At 41.5% G+C, this 19,078-nt stretch overlaps 1 protein-coding gene and 1 non-coding gene across 3 annotated transcripts in view; both read left to right on the forward strand.

Annotated features, from left to right (window-relative positions):
* Nucleotides 1-19,078, forward strand: part of LOC126541626 (long-chain-fatty-acid--CoA ligase 5-like) — an 87,770-nt gene that overhangs the window by 59,580 nt on the left and 9,112 nt on the right. For both annotated transcript variants that reach the window (XM_072286470.1, XM_050188470.3), the window contains 8 exons: nt 2,281-2,415; nt 4,995-5,077; nt 5,671-5,821; nt 8,865-8,937; nt 11,869-11,957; nt 12,982-13,098; nt 15,493-15,546; nt 17,397-17,486. In XM_072286470.1, the coding sequence (XP_072142571.1) occupies nt 2,281-2,415; nt 4,995-5,077; nt 5,671-5,821; nt 8,865-8,937; nt 11,869-11,957; nt 12,982-13,098; nt 15,493-15,546; nt 17,397-17,486 (792 nt within the window). The remainder of the gene's footprint in view (nt 1-2,280; nt 2,416-4,994; nt 5,078-5,670; nt 5,822-8,864; nt 8,938-11,868; nt 11,958-12,981; nt 13,099-15,492; nt 15,547-17,396; nt 17,487-19,078) is intronic.
* Nucleotides 6,273-6,345, forward strand: TRNAM-CAU (transfer RNA methionine (anticodon CAU)). The gene has a single exon. It is a non-coding gene; the product is annotated as a tRNA-Met (tRNA).

Below are 19,078 nucleotides of genomic sequence, written 5' to 3' on the forward strand. Positions count from 1 at the left end.
ATTTGGTAGAGCAGCAGTCTCCGCATAACGGGTTAAGTGGTCTACCGCAACGATTATTCACCTGTTGCTGGTAGGATTCAACGGAAGTGGCCCGTAGAGATCTATGCTTTATAATATATTATACTTGGTGCTATTAAAGGGACCCTGAAATAATTTTGACGATTTCGTACAAACATACTGAGTCGTTAGAGTAGGCCCTTCTCATCATTAATTGATGCATCTAAGTGCTCCGCATAAAGTGTGTAATTTATTATAAGGTTTTGAAAACGTACGTCGCGACCGATCGCAGCATGCCACTTGGCTGACTTTTCAGCCGCCCCTGACCAGGTGATGAGAGGTGATCATATGATGCCTGCAGGGCGAGCTATCTGATTGGCTGCCCAGGGCACGTCATCAATATTTTTTTTTTTACTTTATAGCAAACAAGTGTTGTTCATAATAGTTGGAATGTTAGCTAATCTGTCTCTAAAAAACGAAACAGAAAGAGAATGCACAAGGAAAACTTATCATTACACTCAAGACTTCTGGCACACCGCAAGTGTCGTCTGCTTGTGTTACAATGTGCTCCATGTTGATGAGAGCTCCACGGTCAGTGTTGATCTCAATGTTTCCTTTCGTGAGCACCATGGTTCGCCTTTGTTACGTTGTGGGCTGCAAACGTAGCAAATGTCAATTTTTCAAGCTTCGAAATCGTGTCCTTCTGCAAGCCAGCAGATGAGCGGAGTGGCTGCAGCGCATTAAACTGTCGCTATCCAATCGGTGCCAGGATTTGCGCGTTTATGGCTGTCACTCTCTGCTGAAGGACTACTACCACAATGGTGTTTCGCGTGCCTAGTAAACACAAGTGCAAGCAAACTGGGCCTGGCCGTTTCATTGTGCCGTTTCACAGGGTGGGTAGAGGCGCACACATGAACGGTCTGCATGGTGAAGCCACCTGGTGGCACAGAGCTCAACCAAACACAGTAGCAATAACGAAGTGTATTTTACTTTGCTGCTGGTGTAAATTTTTGGCAGGAGCGTAATCGTGAACAAGTTGCGTTTCTAATCGTTAAAATTTTTTTACACTCGATTTGAGCAATATTAGCTCTTCATTTTGCTGGTTAAGCTCTGTGTCACCAGGTGGCTGGACCGTGCAGACCTACCAGGCTGCTCACGTACATCTATGCTAAAGCTTTCTTCACAGCAGTGGTAGTATGGAAGCACTTTAGTTTATGCGTCCACCCATCCATCGAAACGCCCAGCTCACCTGTGGTTACCGGAATAGCGGATACGCGCAGTGCTGCAACAGAATGCTTGCGACACATGCTGCTTTGATAGCCCTTGCTTAGGATCAACTGCCAGGCGACTGCCGGAGAGGTTGGAGAAGCTTTGCGCGCTTGCTCCTAGACAACCGGAAGTAGACAACACGACGTCCCATCATGACACAAGCCAGTCAAGCCGGAGCTTAACCCTTATCACTCAGAAACAAGTTGAGAAAATGCATGGCTATGGCGGAGACTTGTAATCGTCCGTAGCTGTCTTAATATGCGACACTTCACACAAATTGTGGTGCGAATGATTTACTGTAGCTGTGCCCTACGCGTCTACAAAATTTGTCCAAACCATTTCAGGGACACTTTAATGAAGGCATAAATAATGAAGGCACTGTGACATAAATTTGGTAAGCATTTGTGCTGTGTAGCAAGTAGAAGCACAGTTTAAAACAGGCCGTATCCTATGCATCAGAATGAGAATATAGAAAAATATAAAATGAAATTTTAGTACAGTTTTTTGCAGTATATTGCAGCCTTCCATAACAAAATCAAAAGATTGCAGCTAAATTATGGTGCTTCAAACTGAAATTCACATTTACAAGTGTGCTTAAAATGGCCTGACATCATCCAGAGACTTTTAAACACTGCTTATGGCATGTACTAATACTACGACTGCAGGCACCAGAGGTGCAGTGCAGAGGCCGAATTTCAGCATGCTACAATGTGTGGGCATTCAGGAAATTTCAGCAAGCAGCAATGATTTGCAACATAATGTTTGCAAAGTTGAGCAAGTTGAGTCTTTGGTGTTCCCTTGAAACTTGTACTGACCAGAATTTCGTTAAATTATTCCAGCCCTGTATAAATTGTGCAGGATAAAGTCTGATCAGGTAGTGGTTGGGGAAGTAACATCATTTCTACAGGGGAAGGTATCACTTTTACTGAAGGTATCACATACGACTAACAGATAGATGGTTGTGTACACCAGCAGCTTTATTTTGACAGTAGGCTGTCTTTGTTTCACTCCCAGGTGACCACACTGACGCGTGGTGCAACCCTGGGCTTCTACAGAGGAAATGTGCAGCTCCTCTTGGATGATATGAAAGCACTGAAGCCTCACAACCTGCCCATGGTGCCTCGTCTTCTCAATCGCATCTATTACAAGGCATGTTTCACACCGAATTGCCCTTCAAAATCAATATTGCTTGAAAGAAACACAGCGACAAAATACAAATGATGAATTCAGCTGCCCGATCTGGAGTAGTTAGATGAACCTTAGAGTGAGTGTGCCGATTTTGCAGGTTCGCAGACCTAAATCGGCCAGTGAAAAACAAACTACTTGTGCCAAATGGCCGCGGACAATGCCTCAGGTTGACATATGAAATGTGGTTCTCAATATGGTGCCTAATTCCACTGTAAATTTTTAACAAATTAGTGTTAGGTTTATGGACATTGGAGTAAAGAACTAAAAGCTGGGCAAGTTGGTATTGATCACAGTATGAGTGCTATGAGTCGTCTCTGGTCACAGTATGAGTGCTGAAATGCTTAATAACTGTACTGGCCTTTGTTCAAAGCTGCTTCTGACATTGTTGTGGCCCCAAGAAATGAGCAAATTCTTTTTCTTTTGTCATCACCCCCTCCCCCTCGGCAAATCTCCCGAATTTCGACGTCCCCATGATGGCAAGTATGGTGCCTGATTCTAGTACTATGCCCTCATTTTCAATTAACCATTAGTTAGGGACATCAAAGCATTGTAGTAATTTCAGTGTCACTAGCGCTGTCATCTCCAGAACTTGTAATGCTATGAGAGCCTCACATCGGCAGGAAATGCAGCTATCGTGAAGGAAAAATACACAATGTTGCTGGTCAGTGTTTACATAAAGCAATAAAACTGGACAAATACATCTCAGCAGAAGGATTCACCGTAACATGCCCTTGAAGTTCCATCTGAGTCACTGAAATGACCGCTAAAGTATGCAAACCTTCTCCAGATCAAATATAGGGATCGACCAATAATCAGGCCAGAGTGGTGACAGCTCTTGAACCCTATTTCTTGTTTAGGTGTTTAGGACGACTTCCCCCTACTTCATTTTGTTCAGTGTTTTGTATCTTGCCAACTGATTTTTCATGATTTTCACTTTTGAGTGTAAAAAATGGTAATTCTGCTGTGTTTTATTGCATTTTTCTGTATGACTGTTTTGAGCTTTCCCCAATGTAATTTTTGTGTAATCTGCCACTGCAAATCAACTGAATGATATGATCACAGCTTAAGATTCAAGAGGTTGTGCAATACATGACCACTACTATTGCTGATATTGTTGCAGTATTGACCCCCCTGCCTTTTTATCTTTACAAGTATTTTATAGTATAGAAGGAAGAAGTGCTTTACAGGTTTCTAAACAAGTATTTAAGAAGTATTTATTCCCATATCACAAAATCAAACATCGGAGTACCTTGAATAAGAAGTTCATTCAGCAGGGAAATGACTGGCTCATTAGAAGAGAAGACAAAACCAAGCTTCCTTCCTTGAATTTTGTGTCCTAACTGCAGTGCCATGTCGGTGTAATTTCAAGAATTTCGTGTCTTACTATAAATATGGGTTTTTCTTGTGTGGAAAGAAACTATGGAGACTTTCATATATTATTTCTTTGCCATAATCCTCCTTGTTGAAAAATTAACCCCAGCCAGATTTTGTGGAAGCCAGCATAATTCACACAAGCTTGCGCTTTGATTTAGTTGTCTGGCATGCAAAGAATCTGCTGTTTCGAATAAGCTTAGCTCTTATAAAATGTTATCTATTTGGTGTTTCAGAAGTGTAATCTACCAAAATAGCTTTACGAAATATGTTATTTATGACCTTTTAAGCTATAGCTGGCACCTTATGCAGAGGCTTCCAAACTATGCTCCCGGAGACTGAGGGGCGCTACTGGGCTTTATCAGTCCTATGAGCATGCATTTTGACTTTGGTCTTTATGCTCTTAACTATAACTCATAGTTGGGGTTGTTTAGTGGCGGGATTGAGTGCATAATTTAATGCGATAGCGTTAAGGGCCCCGTGTCGCAGAATATCCGGCGTCAGCGTTCCGCGTCACCATCCGGTGTCCATCGTCTGATGTCGTTTTGGCAAAAAGATTTTCGAACCACCCATACACCAGGCCCTTCATGTGGTGCATGCAAGAAAGTCACTGAACTAATTGAATTTCTCAAGCTAAAATACGTATAAAAATCATAAAGTACGCCTTACACACAACCTTCAGACATGGTAGCATCGGATTGTAATTTGACTATACGAGAAAACAATTCTGTTACGCGAAAGCTCAAAGAAACCCCTTTTCCAGCGTTTCTGCCATTTATAGACTGGTCATGGCGTCCACCATTTGTGCATGCCAGTACTCGAGGGTCTTGGGGGTCACGGAGCAGTGCGCCCAGTTTCTTGCAATACCTCCAGATGGTGTTTGCCTCCGCCACATCGCGGCCCATGCAAGAGGCTGCGTTTCTACCAGAAAGCCCGCTTTTGTGCATAGCGTTCGTGGCCAGCGTTTCCCGGTAAACATTACGGTTACATATGCTCCAGTAGCCAGGAAGTGTGAGAAGCAGTCAAGGATCTTTGAAGGATATCACATTCCACTCTTAAAGGCGAATCTTAAGAATCCTCCAAATCTTTTCTGTCTGACTTCTATGCACTTTCTTTTTGCAATCATTAGAACCCCCTGGCTCTTCTGATCTTCTGTTCATTTCTTACAGGTTCACTCTGAAGTTCACAAGAGTGCCATCAAGACAGCAGTGTTCAACTTTGCTGTGAACCAGAAACGCAAGCTTCTTAAAAAGTAATCAATGCAAGCATTTCTGCCATTTAAATGCGACTACCATTGAAATGTGAGCACAATGTTGCTGTGCACTGTTTACAGCTTGCAATGACAAAATAGTATCAGTAGCAAGGTTCCATTGACCAGCAAATGTGACTTTTGTGATGCTGTCTAAGTACATCTAAAGGCGCACCAAATTAATCCATTGTAAATCTGTTCAGTATAAATTACATTTAATCTCTCCATGATCAACAGTGAGCAAACAAGGAATGTTGCTGGAACCAATGTTTCAACATGTGGACTGCCAGTCATGAATTTGCCATGACCCATCAAGCATAATATTTAAAATAGATAATCCTGACTGTGCACTTGATGTATTGTGTTTGTACACTGAAAAATGCCCAAGCTCCTCTGGAGGCTCATTAAGAGTTACTGAAAGCAAAACATTGTGACCGTAACGTAAGGTGGGTAACTTTGAATGAGTATTGAGTATTTAAAACTGAATTTTCCCTCCGTCACACTTGCCAGTACATACTGGCTGTTTGCATGAGATGAATGTGCAGTTGTGGAAACAAAACTATTCTAAACCTATGCTTCATCTTGAATGTGCTCAGGGGCATTGTGACAACTGACACAGTATGGGACAAGTACGTCTTCAAGAAGATTCGCGATGAGCTTGGCGGCAACTTTCAGTACGGCTTGACAACCTCTGCACCTGCCAAGAAAGAAGTTTTAGAATTCTTCAGATGCGTCTTTGGATGCCATGTAAGTGCTTCTGCTGAAGCTGAATTCCTCTCACCTCAAGGCAAAATTGACATATAATCAACCTCACTTTTACTGTTAAATATTTTGAATTCTTGGTGTGGGTTATACATGCAAGAATAGGGCACTGCTCCAACTGCCAAGATTTATCAGCTGCTACAATTTGAGCTGCAGTCTAAAATCTGCATTAAAAAAAATGTAGTGCTGCAGTTCCCATATTGAAACAATAACTGTAACAATAACTGACTTCAAGACAAAACCTCACCTTGTATTGGCATAAATTTAGGATATATATATATATATATATATATGATCATGTACTCATGACGCCTCCGACAGAAAGGATGCTCCACATGCACCGCCAATGTTTGTGAGTGGTGGCGCTTGCTAAAACTCTCAGGGTTAGTTCTAGTAGTAAAACATACATACCCCTGAAAGTGGATGGGAAAACGGCGCCGCAGTAGCTCAGTTGGTAAGAGCATCGCATGCATAATGTGAAGACGTGGGTTCATGTCCCACCTGTGGCCATTTGTTTTTACATCTACTTTCATTTCCATTAATTTACAATTACTTTAATTCAGGTATGTTGTCCTTGGTGCCTTTGTTTGTTGGCTTCTTATAATATATATATATATACAGTCGCCGACCGTTTATTCAGACTTCACGGGGACTGCGGAAATGTCCAAATAAACAGGTGTCCGAAAAAGCAGATTAAGAAAAAAAATGAAATCCTTTATTTCCACGCACTTATTCGGGCTCAGCAGTAGGCTTGAAGAAATCGTGAGTGCGCCTTTGCACGCTGTTCGGTTTACGCGCAATCAGATAAGCCTGAATATCGGAGAGGGTCGTACAGTCACTATAGGCGGCTGAAAGCAGTCACTGCTTGTGCACGCTCCGCATGCGACGGCAGCGTAGCACATGGTGCGTCATCTTCCGGCTCGGAGTTATCATCCGGCGGCGCAGTAGAAACCTGACGAATGATCTCGCCGTCATCGAGTTCTGCGCATGTCAGTACAGCAGTGTCAGCACCTGTGAAACTGTCAAATGAGACAGTGTCCGGAATCGTAATGCAACCACTGCGCAGGTCTCGGCAGAACATTTTCCGCGTCAGTAGGGAGCACATCGGAAGGCGACAAATCTTAGGCCTCCCGGCACTCGCTTGACGGCATTCCCCAGCACAGTCTGCGCGGGCACTGTCGGCGCCATTAGACACTTGACACTATGTTTCCGTACGCCGCGTTGGATCACCAAAACCTCGACACAGCACACAAAGCAAACACCACCGTGCCGACACCAGTCGCACAAACGAAAAACCTGGCCTGCTCGCAGCGTCGTGTGCGAAACAAATCACATGGCTTGCTAAGCTGAAACCGGAACTGCTGTACGGCCACTCTATCGAACCAGGCAGAAACGATGATGATGAGCGGGGATTTCCAGTAGCGCCACTTCGTGGGGCAGCAAGGAGGCTCCGTTCAAAACAAAAACGGCGTTCATTAAGTCGAACTCTGCGCCGGTCAGAGTCGGTGCATGATGCCCTCGATCGAGTTGGCTCAAGGAGTGTCCGAATAATCAGACGAGAGGTTGCAAGGTGTCCGAACTTTTGGCAGTTGTTATACATTATGGTCTATGGGGAGAATGGCGGTGCCGCGAAGCTGACCGAATAATCGGGCATGTCCGAATTTTTGGAGTCCGGAAAATCGGTCGGCGACTGTATATATATATATAATTGTTGAACCAATCGAAGCTCAACTGAATATTTCTGCAAATTGCACTAGAAACACAGCCGTTCGTTCACTGAACCTCAACTTAATGAAATCCTCAACACAACAAGCTTTTTTCTTTTCCTACTTTTACTTTCATTGAACACCATGCACTTTGCTAGAAAAGTTTTATTTTTATTTTTATTTATTTATTTCGAATACTGTCAGCCATTTTCGGGCTGATACAGGGTGGGAGGATTGACACACTTTGTCAACACATCAAGCAATGAAACAAAATAAATACATCACAAGAGGTACATTTCCAGCTTCCGTTCAAATGATTGTACAGTCACTGTGTCATCAAAAATCTGTAGATCAAGGGCTTTCCAAACTTCAATTGTCTTAACAAGGGGAGAATATTTAAAAACATCAATTCTGGCATTGTAAGGCATAAAAACATAAGGGTGATTCACACGGGGAGAGACTCTGCCAGGAACAATATAGATGGCACACAATATTTTCAATTACCATATGATGCGTATAGTCTTGGACATCAATCGGATTGGTGTGTTTCCACATCAGCAATGATAAAACAGCAAGCCAGCGTAGGCATGGCTTTCTCAGCACCAAATAGACTGTCATCAGCTGTGCAAGTACTTGCACTCACCAGATCTGTGCAGCAGAGCTACTGATACTGAAAGATTGTACTCATTTTGTGCGCTATTTTTTTTCTATTTTGTACCATTGTCTTCATTTGGTGATTTTTACTTGAACCTTTGCAAAGTCATCTTACATTTTCAGTTACCATATAGACTCATGTAACAGCTACATCTCTAACTCCAAGAGAAAAAAATATTCACAAGAAGAATACTTTTGTTTTCCTTGTATATAAGCCAAACACCTAATTGAAGCAGCCACAAAAGGCAAACCAACAGACATAGCTATGTCAAACTATAGGCATGGTGTAATTGCCAGTGTTATTAGTTTCAGCCTGTGTGACCTTATGTGGTAGCTTCATTTCTTTTAAACTGAAGGGGTCAACTTTAATGAGGGAATTTATATGTCTCTGCATGGTAGTTTCACTTTGCAAATTACGGTGTCAGATTTTTTAAATATGTCATTCCTAAAGAACAAAGAACATCTCTAAGACTGCAAAATATGCTCAAAGAAATAAAACTGCAGCTTATATGCAAGTCAATAGCTACTGATGCTATTGTTTACTTGACCCTCTGGATAGAGTACTTGTGGTTGGTGAACATACAATTTGGATTTCTGCTATGTGTTCGATATAGATGTATCCATTACAAATTGTTCCTTCCCACTTGGCTTGTCCTTTTTCATCCTAGCTTGTGGAGGTTTATGGCAGCACTGAAGCCAGTGTGGTTTCAAGCACACTCCCATATGACTTTGTAGGAGGAGGTGAGTGCCTACGATTATTCTTTGCTCTGCTATTGAGATTTGATAAAACACCAACAGATATAGCATCTATGTGTTTTCTGTTCACCTTATTGCTCCTAAGTTTAGGTATTACGCTATGTCTGGAAATGAGTTTTATCTAAATTTACATCCTTCATAATTAATTCAGTCTTGTTTGTTTATAAAGTCTAAGAGAAAAACTCTGCTGAAGGCATTAAACCAATTTCACAGACCCGCATTAGTTATTGCCCATGATAAAATGTGCTTTCCAGGCTTTGAGCAAGAGCTATATGCCCCGACTGTGGGGGTGCTCTTGGGACCTCCTCATCAGGAGTGCCGAATCTTACACCCCCCCCCCCCCCCCGCACACACACGCACACGCAAAAAATGTCATTACCAGAGTTTTATCATGAGAAGCCATCAAACAAGGACAACATAGGGCTAACACTCCCTAGGTTAGTTCCAGTAGTAACACACAAATACCCAAGAAAGTGGACGGGGAAACGGTGCCGCAGTAGCTCAATTGGTAGAGCATTGCACGCGAAATGCGAAGGTTATGGGTTCAGTCCCCACCTGCGGCAAGTTGTTTTTCATCCATTTTCATTTCCATTAATTTATCATTTCTTTATTTCATTTATTAAGCACAAGCAATTTCCCCTATGTTGTCTTGGTGTCACTGTTGTTGGCTTCTTACGATAATAAAAAAAAAAATCGGGACCCTCGGTTAATCCCCTTCCTTCTCATTTTTACATAACGAGGGTCTCAAATCCGGCAACATTGATGCCTTCAGGTAGCATGTGCTGGTTTATTGACCAGTTGCCTTCACCCAGAAAGATCACGCACTCGTGACGCCTACGGCAGAAATGATGTTCCATGTCCGCCGCCAAGGCTTGCGAGTGGTGGCACTGGCTAACACTCCCAAGGTCACTTCAGTAGTAACACATAAATACCCAAGAAAGTGGATGAGGAAACGGCGCCGCAGTAGCTCAATTGGTTAGAGCATTGCATGCGTAATGCAAAGACGTGGGATCGTTCCCCACCTGCAGCAAGTTGTTTCTTCATACACTTTCATTGCCATTAATTTATCGTTTCTTTAATTCAGTTAATAAGTACAAGTAATTTCCCCTATGTTGTCCTTGGTGTCTTTGTTGGCTTCTCATGATATGATAAATAAAAATCGAGCCCCTCGGATAACCCCCTTTCTTGTTGTTACCAGAGTTTCGTCACCCACATCATTTGAGGTTTCTTTTAACTTGCCCTGACCTTCTCACTTAAAATTTTATTGTGGCTAATAGCTTACCGCATCATTGCCTGACATGCATGGCTTTTAGTTCATACTTTCACTTTATTTCCACAAATCCCGACAATAGGAGGACAAGCGCATTAGAAGCACTAGCAGCTACTACCTCATCCGTATTTTCTCACTTCAACATTGTTTTAAATTTCCACTGTAAACACCATGCACATGCACAATATATTTAAATATACACACAGGACAAAGATATTTTTGAAAGAGAAGGAGGTAGCCAATTAAAAATTATTTCTAAAGGTATAGATATACAGTATGCCTAGAGAATGAATATGTTGTTGTATGTTCACCTCGTTTCAAATTGCTTTACATACTTTTTTGACCCTTAAAAAGACCTGCACACTTCAGTTGCCTCTTTGGCAGTCTTTTATCAATGGCGTGTGAAATGCAGGTGAATGACATGCGTCTCACTATTCTCTTTCCAGTAAGAAATGCTAACGATTCAGGAAAAAAAAAGAAAACTCTTCTAATAATTTACAATACTTATTAGGGATCGAAACATTGTCACTCGCATGCAGAGATCATAAGTCTATACAGGGTGTCCCAATTAACTATAATGCACCCAGATTTAATAAAAGAGCAATTGCATTACTCGAAAAAAACCTAGTGCACTTTGTTTCCCGTAAATTTGAGTAGCTGCCAGTAATTTTTTTCAGTGCTGACATTTATTTAGGTAATTGTAATTAATTATCTAACTCGAGACATACTATCCCAATTATCAAAGTGTCAATAAGGCATTTGTAGGTGCAGCCAAGGGATGCCGCGTTGACACTTTGATAATTATGGCAGTACTTTGCAAGTTAAATAATTAATTATAATTACCTAATTAAATCTCAGTAATGAAAAATTACTGGTGACTACTCCACTGTACAGGAAACAATATGCACTAGGTTTTATTTGAATTATGCAATTGTTCTTTTTTTTTTAAGTCTTTATGCATGATAGTTAATTAGGACACCCTGTATACATGCTGGACACCGAAGTGAGGCCAAGCTGGATTCTATCAAAATCGAAATCAACAGCAGTCATGCACAACAGCACTTATACTCATACTCACAGAAAAAAAAAGAGAGAGAGAGATGCTGCAGTTTCTCCAAAAAAAGGTGGAGCAGTATTAATGACAGCAAAGTATAAAACAATTTCAGAAAGGAAGATTACACCATGGAGAGATGCCAGATTCTTGGTGGTGTGAAAGGACTCGAGATGTGAAACTGAACTGTCTCCTACTACGAGGTCTTCTGTATACTCATATAAGACCGTCACTGCAGTGAACAATTCTTCGAGGTCACAAGAAGTTTCTTCAAGTGCAACTATTATATATATATATATATATATATATATATGTATATATATATATATATATATACATACATATATATACACATATATGAGGTTCGGAAAGTTGGCCCCCCCCCTCCCCCCCTGGACAAATTAAAACTTTCTGCTTATGGCAAGAGCCAAATTAACTTTACATTTCGTACACAAAAAGGCATCTGCCTGCAACATGGCCATTTCTTCTTTTTTTTTTACCTGTTTACTAGCCATTTGCAATCTTTTATATATAATTTCTGCATAACTGTGCACAGCTGGAACACTGTAGCTACACTCATTTTCTCTTCCCGCAGACAACGTTGGCTGTCTTTTTCCGGAAGTTGAAATGAAGCTGGTTGACGTTCCAGAGATGAGCTACTTTGCAAAAGACGACAAGGGGGAGGTGAAAACTTTTTCTTTTTTTCCCCCTTCTCTATGCTTTTTATTTCCTGTCCATAGCATATGCTTCTTGCAATGTCGTACTGAATCTTTAGTTACCATGTAGACTCACGCAAGTGATAGGTGCACCCCCTATTTTAAGAAAGAAGGATAAAAAATAACAACCTGAGGTTTCACCTTTGCACAGGCCAGATGCTTAATTTCAGCATCCGAAATGATTAACCAACAGACCTGCCTGTCTAGCTGTCTCAATCCGTAGCTGTATTTGTTTCAGCCTATGATGAACCTAAGAGGTAGCTTAATTTCTTGAAAACGAGGGAGTCAGTTTTCGTGAATGAGTCTTTACGTCTGTATGGTAGTGCGAACAAACTGATGTGTAAAAAAAGAAATACTGCTTTTTGGTCCATGCGAGGGTAACACCTTCAACGCTTTATGAAATACACTCAAAGAAATAAAACTTCAGCTATTATGGGAGATAATAGGGTTTGCGTTGGTTGGCTCACATTACTGTATTTGCTTAGGTAAACCCCACATCCCTTTATACAAAATCTTCAGAGGGCGCAGGTCTTACACAGGACAGCTCATGACGACCTGATAACACTTGTCAAATGAGATTTTTTTTAGCAGCATGACCCAGGACAAAGGAACAGGCACAGGACTGAGTCCCTCTTCTTTCCTCCTGTGTCATGCTGTTAAAAAAATTTGCTGTTTGATAAGATGTACCTACAGGCCAAATGAACACTGCTGATAGCACTACATGCCTGCCGTGCTGTCACTGCTACGTCAGTTTTGAAAGTACTGCTTATGCACCAAGAAATTTTCCTATTTAGCGAGCTTTAACAATTTTTCTCTTGCCATTTCTGAGATTATAGTATTATAGTACTACTCTAGTGCATTCAGTTTTGCTAGTATCCTTTGGCTAAACTTTGTTTTTGAAATTTTGTAGCTTTGAAATGTGACCTACAAGCCTTACAGAAGTAAATATGGTATTCAATGTTTTTTGTTTTACCGTTCTCCGTTGTCTGCAGATCTGTGTCCGCAGCCCTTTGACCTTCCAGGGTTACTTCAAAAATCCCAAGGAGACTGCAGATACAGTGCTTCCAGGTGGCTGGGTACTCACAGGGGACATTGGGATGTGCACGTCGGTAAGACCCGTTACACTCATGTATGCAAAGAGCGGGCACTGTTGGCAGGGTTCATTTCTTTCTTCTAACGTTCAGGGACAAGGAAGCAGTTGTGATAGGCAAGAAAGTCCGGTAGCGGCCACAGAAGTTATTAGCTAGAATTATAGAAGGATTGCAGACCGAGCTTGTTGGCACATATTTAAGTGAATACTTAGGGACACAGCGGAAAAAAAAAATGGGACAATACCAGAAAACATCAGCACAGTCAAACAAACATTTTTATGACAATGCAGATACAGGGTATGTTCGACTCGTCTGAACCATCTGAACCAGTTCACGAGGTGCTGCACCCTGCCATTCGTTTCAGCGGTGCAGCAATGGCACCCGCTGAACCACGCCGTTCATTTCAAAAGGTGCAGGAAAGGAGCAAGGTCGGTTCATGATTTTGCCACACCCACTCCATAGTCGGTGCCGACTTAGTGCAGGCGTACATGTGCAAAGCAGCAGCACAGCAGACAACGCAGCACACGGGCGCGAGTGCTGTTAAAACCCCGCTTACGCACGTCTTATGTGTATACGCAAGTGTGGTGTGTATTTATGCCCCAGAAGCCGATCATACCTGCACTTCAGGACCTCTCAAACTTACGCACTCCGTGCACATTAGTCTGACATAACGGCTGCACCCCGTCTGCATCCTTGCATTCGTTTCGAGTGTCTCGCTGGGCCTGCAGCTCAGAAATCGAGCTGCACAATTTCTGAACTTCTCGTGAACCGCCATGAACTAGTTCAGAGTGGTGTAGGCAAATCCACCAGACCCAAATATTGCCATGTTGTAGTGACAATGAAAAACCAGATTGTAGCAAAACTATGAGTCACGAATTTAACGCTTTATTAGGTGAACTTGTGCCCCCGAAAAAATGAGTGACAGTCAAACTACAACGATAGTGGTGAGCACAGTCGTCAGTCGTTGAAATCTGACCTACAGGTAAGGCACAGTGGCTCTTTATACATGACTCACATCATACACTCCAATGTAATCACCGGTGCTTGCATGCGTTCCAAAATGTACACCACTATTCACTTGACATATGCAATCTGATTAGACAAAGATTCTTTCACTGTAAAAATGGTCACTACATTCGAGAAAGTTCTAATATAGTAAGGTGCATCTTGCGCAGAGGATAACTTTGTAACTTTTGTTGGCCAATCAAAAACTGTCACTGGATAAACATAACCAATGTACTCATGTCAATGTATACAAGGTAAGGATGTGTAAGCACTAAATAATCGGTTATGTACGTGGCCAGAAAGCAATGTTACAATGTAAGATGATAGCCAAAGCTCACATTTCGCATGGTCTGACGACTTAACAAAGTTTGTCAACTCCTTGTCAAACAGTTTAAATGTCCACACACTAACACACTTGGGATGTCTCATATAAATTGTGTATGGCTCAAAAATTTTACGAATTTTTAATAATCTTTGTACTACCATCTAAGAAATAACACTTGTAGTAGGACTAACGTGCTGGTTCCTATGCAGGAGTTGAAACTTCAATCCTGCTCAATTTTGTTCTTGTGGTCGGCATCTGCCTTTGCGTATTAATTTATTATGTATCACCCCGACCTAGTGAGATTCTGCTGTACTCTGAAGCTCTGAAGCAGCTGTGTGTACACTTCTTTTGTTTATTTGTTTATTATCACTTTAAAGGTGCATACTGTGGAAATGGGGAACTAGTAGATGCCAATTTTATGCATAATCTTTTTACAGCAAAGCTGTTAAGGGATACTTTCCCCACTATCGTGTCTGCATGTAGAAAAAAATCCCAAAGATAGTGCAATGCCGGGCCGACCCATGGCAGAGATGACGCAGGCGTTAAGCACTCCCCATATGTGGGCCAATCCCGAAGATAGTACAATACCAAGCCAACCCACGGCAGAAGTGAAGCAGGCTTTAAGCGCTCTTTCCATACGTGGGCCGATCCTCAAGATAGTGCAATGCCGGGCCCACCCGCGGCGGAGGTGCAGTTTGGGATTAAGGGGCCCACATACACAGCTTCGCTGGTCATCCTTCTTCACAGAGTGGAAGGGCACTGAGCATTTTTTGTCTCACCCTTAGTACCCAGTGAGTGAAATAGATGTGCTGGCTGTATTCATACACAGCTGTATATTAGTACCGAAAGAGAGATATTTTGGAAGGAACCTTTACAAAATTTAGTGATAAACAAGAGCAGAAGAACAGACTGCCTCTAGCACTGCCTACAATCACTTCCAAAACTAAAATTTTTCCAGAACCAACATACGTCTAAATGCAGGCTTTACATTTATAGGCTCTTGTGAACAGCATGTCTGATTAAGTTTCTTCTCTTGTCTAAGCCTTTCTTCTTTTTTCTTTGTCTGATTTTTTCTTTCTCAGACAGGAGCACTCAAAGTTATTGACAGAAAAAAAGACTTCTTCAAGCTCTCACAGGTTGGTGAACAATCAAGTCCAGAACATCTACAACAGCACAATTTACTTATATTACGGGCTCACACATAAAAAGAAAGAAGATTGAAAATTCAGATCTTTTGGTGCATATAGTTTGCACAGTGTGCCGCATGGGTCTTTCACTTGCAAGTCCAGCACACATTTGACTAAGCACAATGGACCTGTCCTGTTTACTTCCTTGTCCTCATTGTGTTTTGCATTGCCATACTCATAATGAATCATAAGCACAACTAGTTATGTTACAGTAAAGACTTGCACCTCATTGCAATTTATAGCAGCACTTTAAAACCCCTACAGATTTGTGGTCTAAATATTTTTCAAAACAATCACGTCACATATGTTCACGTGTACTAATTTTAATTATTTTCCTGCTAGTGGTACTATATTTTGTTACAAAATTTTTCATGACCACTGAATTTGCAGCTTTTTAAAATTGAGGTCCTGTGAAATATAACCTCCTTAGGTGAAAATTATGATGGACTGTCTACAAATCTGTTGCATCTACACAACTTCATTTCAAGACACTCGACACCCAAAGGTGGTAGGATGGTACTGTGTGCATCTTCCTATGAATCATCATAATTAGAGCGTAACTATTTATATATTTATTGTCTGGTCAGTAGTGCTTCATTTTTGCATAAAAATATTAAATCACGGGCTTGAAGCATATGCAGTTTTATTATTGACTGCATGCATTACGAGCAAAAAAAATTATATTTTCAACATTGCTGGTGGAACATGCCACATTAAACGTCTCATTAAACATGGTAGCACTTTCAGCAGTATGGAGCACATTGGAAGCGAAATCAAGACACGCTGGGCATGCAAGGGGTTCAATTCACATGAAGTCCAATGTTTGCCGCTTTTTGTTGGAAATTGCTCAACAAAACCAGCAAAACCACGTTGCATCCACAAATGTGAACCTGGCGCTTGAAAGAGATAAAGGTTTTCCAGTACCTAAGTGACAGAAATAACGTTTGATTTGATTTATTTGATCAATGTAGTTCCAGTCTGACAAAGCAGCCATTCAACTATGGAGAGACATTGCAGTGAAGGTATCTATGTTAGCTTTGACCACTTGGGCTTTAAAGTGCACCTAAATCTAGGTGCATAGTAATTTTTGTTTTGCGCTTCCATAGAGTGCACCTGCAGTACAGCAGCATCAAACCCATGACCTTGTGCGCTGTTGAACCCCGCTGCCAGAGGATTTAAGTTGGTTTTTTGTAATGCACAGATTCACTTTGTTTTAAATTTTATTTTAATGTTGCGACATAATTATTATCTGCAAATGACAAGTGTGTGCTGACAAGCTGCGGATAAAGAACACCAAAGATGTAAACTTTATTGGCCAAAAGTGTACTTTTCTAAAGCAAAACTACAACTCGGCAGTTGCAGTGGTTGCGAATATTGCCGACAGTACTGGCAGACTAGCGGGCACTGCTGGCAAGTCACCCCTCCTTTATAAAACGTCATTGTGAGTTTTGAATAACAGACGATCGTCATGACAAGTACTCCAATGTGCCAGCTGTCACATGCTTCTGATGAGAGGTTCGTTGCACTGGCTACAACATTTGTGATGCTACACTCTTGATAAGAACAAGTGAAGTCGTGATAACAGTGATGACGAACTGCCAGAGTTCTCTTGTTTGTAGGGTTCAGTGCAACTTAGAGGTAGGCACTTGGCAGTAACATAGAACTGTTTGCGGAATCAGCTTTCCTTGCCTATCTGCAATGCTAGTTGTAGATATCTGTATAAAGGAATCACTCACTTGTATTTTCGCTGGAAATGAAAATTGACAATAAACTATTCTGATCGTATCTCTTTCTTTCAGGGAGAATTCATCTCACCTGATCGAATTGAAAGTGTTTACAGTATGATGGACTACATTGCAACAATATTTGTTACAGGGTGTCCAACCCAGGTGATAATCCTTCTTTTTATATCTTTATTTTGCACATCATGCTGTACTATAATGCTTCAAGGGTGCTGTTTAGCAGTACAGTGAAAGGGTACCAGGAGCAGACAATATTGCATCATACTAGACTGAGGCACTAATCTAGGAAAACTCTTACTGTTTTGTCAGCTGAAAAAGATATGTTTCTATTAGAGAAGGTCATACACAAAGAGAAACTACTGATACTGAAAAGAAACCACATTAGAAACTACCAGTTTAAATTTCTTTTGTGATCGTGCCATTGCTGCATGATGCCCAATTTTGCAGGATTTTGTGGATTGGTGGACGAATGCTACCCTGTTTATTTCTGTGATGAAACAGAATTCCCTTCTAAACGTTCATGAGTTTGAGTTGAGAGTTCAAGAGCTTTGAGATTAAGCTTGGTCAGACGTTGCTGCAATCCTTGACATCGGGGAGAATCTGAATGCTGTGTTCCACTTTTCACTTTTATGTTGCTTTCTGGCATTTCAAACCTGTGTTCTTAATAATAGTGATATATATATATATATATCCACGATAATGACAAGTTTTCTTAGTTTCTCGTTGAAGGCATATAATGGCAGGCTTCCATAATAGGTGCATTTTAGTTATCCAGCTATCTAAACCTCTGATTTCACAGAATAGCTGCTGCCATTGTGAATACATGTGAATACCAGTAGAGAAGAAAACAGACATTTCGTCTAAAGCTTACCGTGATGCTTTGGCAGCAATATAAATACTTGATTTGCAACAATGGCAGGCACGTACCCAAGGCCCCCCCCCCCCCCTCCCCACCCACACTACCACTCCTTACATACATTCCTTCCTAAAGCGCTACCAAATCAGTCGAGACTCAACAGCCATTTGGCAGTCAACATTTTGCTGCCTTTTTCACTCCTTTTGGATGGCGGTAGTTATGAGCATCTCGTGGGGTGTGAAGGCCAGTTTTCTTATCGATTCGGTGCCCGTGTGATTAATACAGATGTCACACAGCACACTTTTGATCACGATCAAGTCCGATCCGAATCGAATTTCTCGGTTGTGAGTGGCTCCTTTGCACAAGATGCGAGAGAGCCAATCGTAGTCAAGAATTTCGATCTGGATCGCTCCCGATCACGATCAGAAGTGTACGTGTGACACCGGTATAACTTGAGATGCGTTCTGATGTCACCACCTATTCAACGGTCACGTGTATCGCTGTTGCTTTGTTTTTGTTAGTTCAACCTTCTTTGTTTAGACTGATCCAGGGACCAGGAAAGGGATTCAGTTCATAATCAGCTGGTCTGTACGCTCGAGAAACGAGTTGCGGCCCGAGAAAACGCCAGTTGTGTTTAACTTTTCCTTTTGCTTCATTATTTCCTCAAGTAACGGCTTGCTGCGACGCTGGCAGATTCTCGGAACCATATAGCCATGATATGGGTTAGATAAGGTGGAAAATAAAATAATGCAAAACAGCGTCCATCATCAAACCCTGCAATAACTCTTAAACCCATAAGCAATTGGACTGTTACCCGTTACCTCGTCTGGTTTTTCCCTAATTGTACAGCACTTTTCGTGCAAAATTGGCAACTGGAAACGTG

This window comes from Dermacentor andersoni, chromosome 2, assembly GCF_023375885.2.
Source record: "Dermacentor andersoni chromosome 2, qqDerAnde1_hic_scaffold, whole genome shotgun sequence".
Classification (NCBI taxonomy): domain Eukaryota; kingdom Metazoa; phylum Arthropoda; class Arachnida; order Ixodida; family Ixodidae; genus Dermacentor; species Dermacentor andersoni.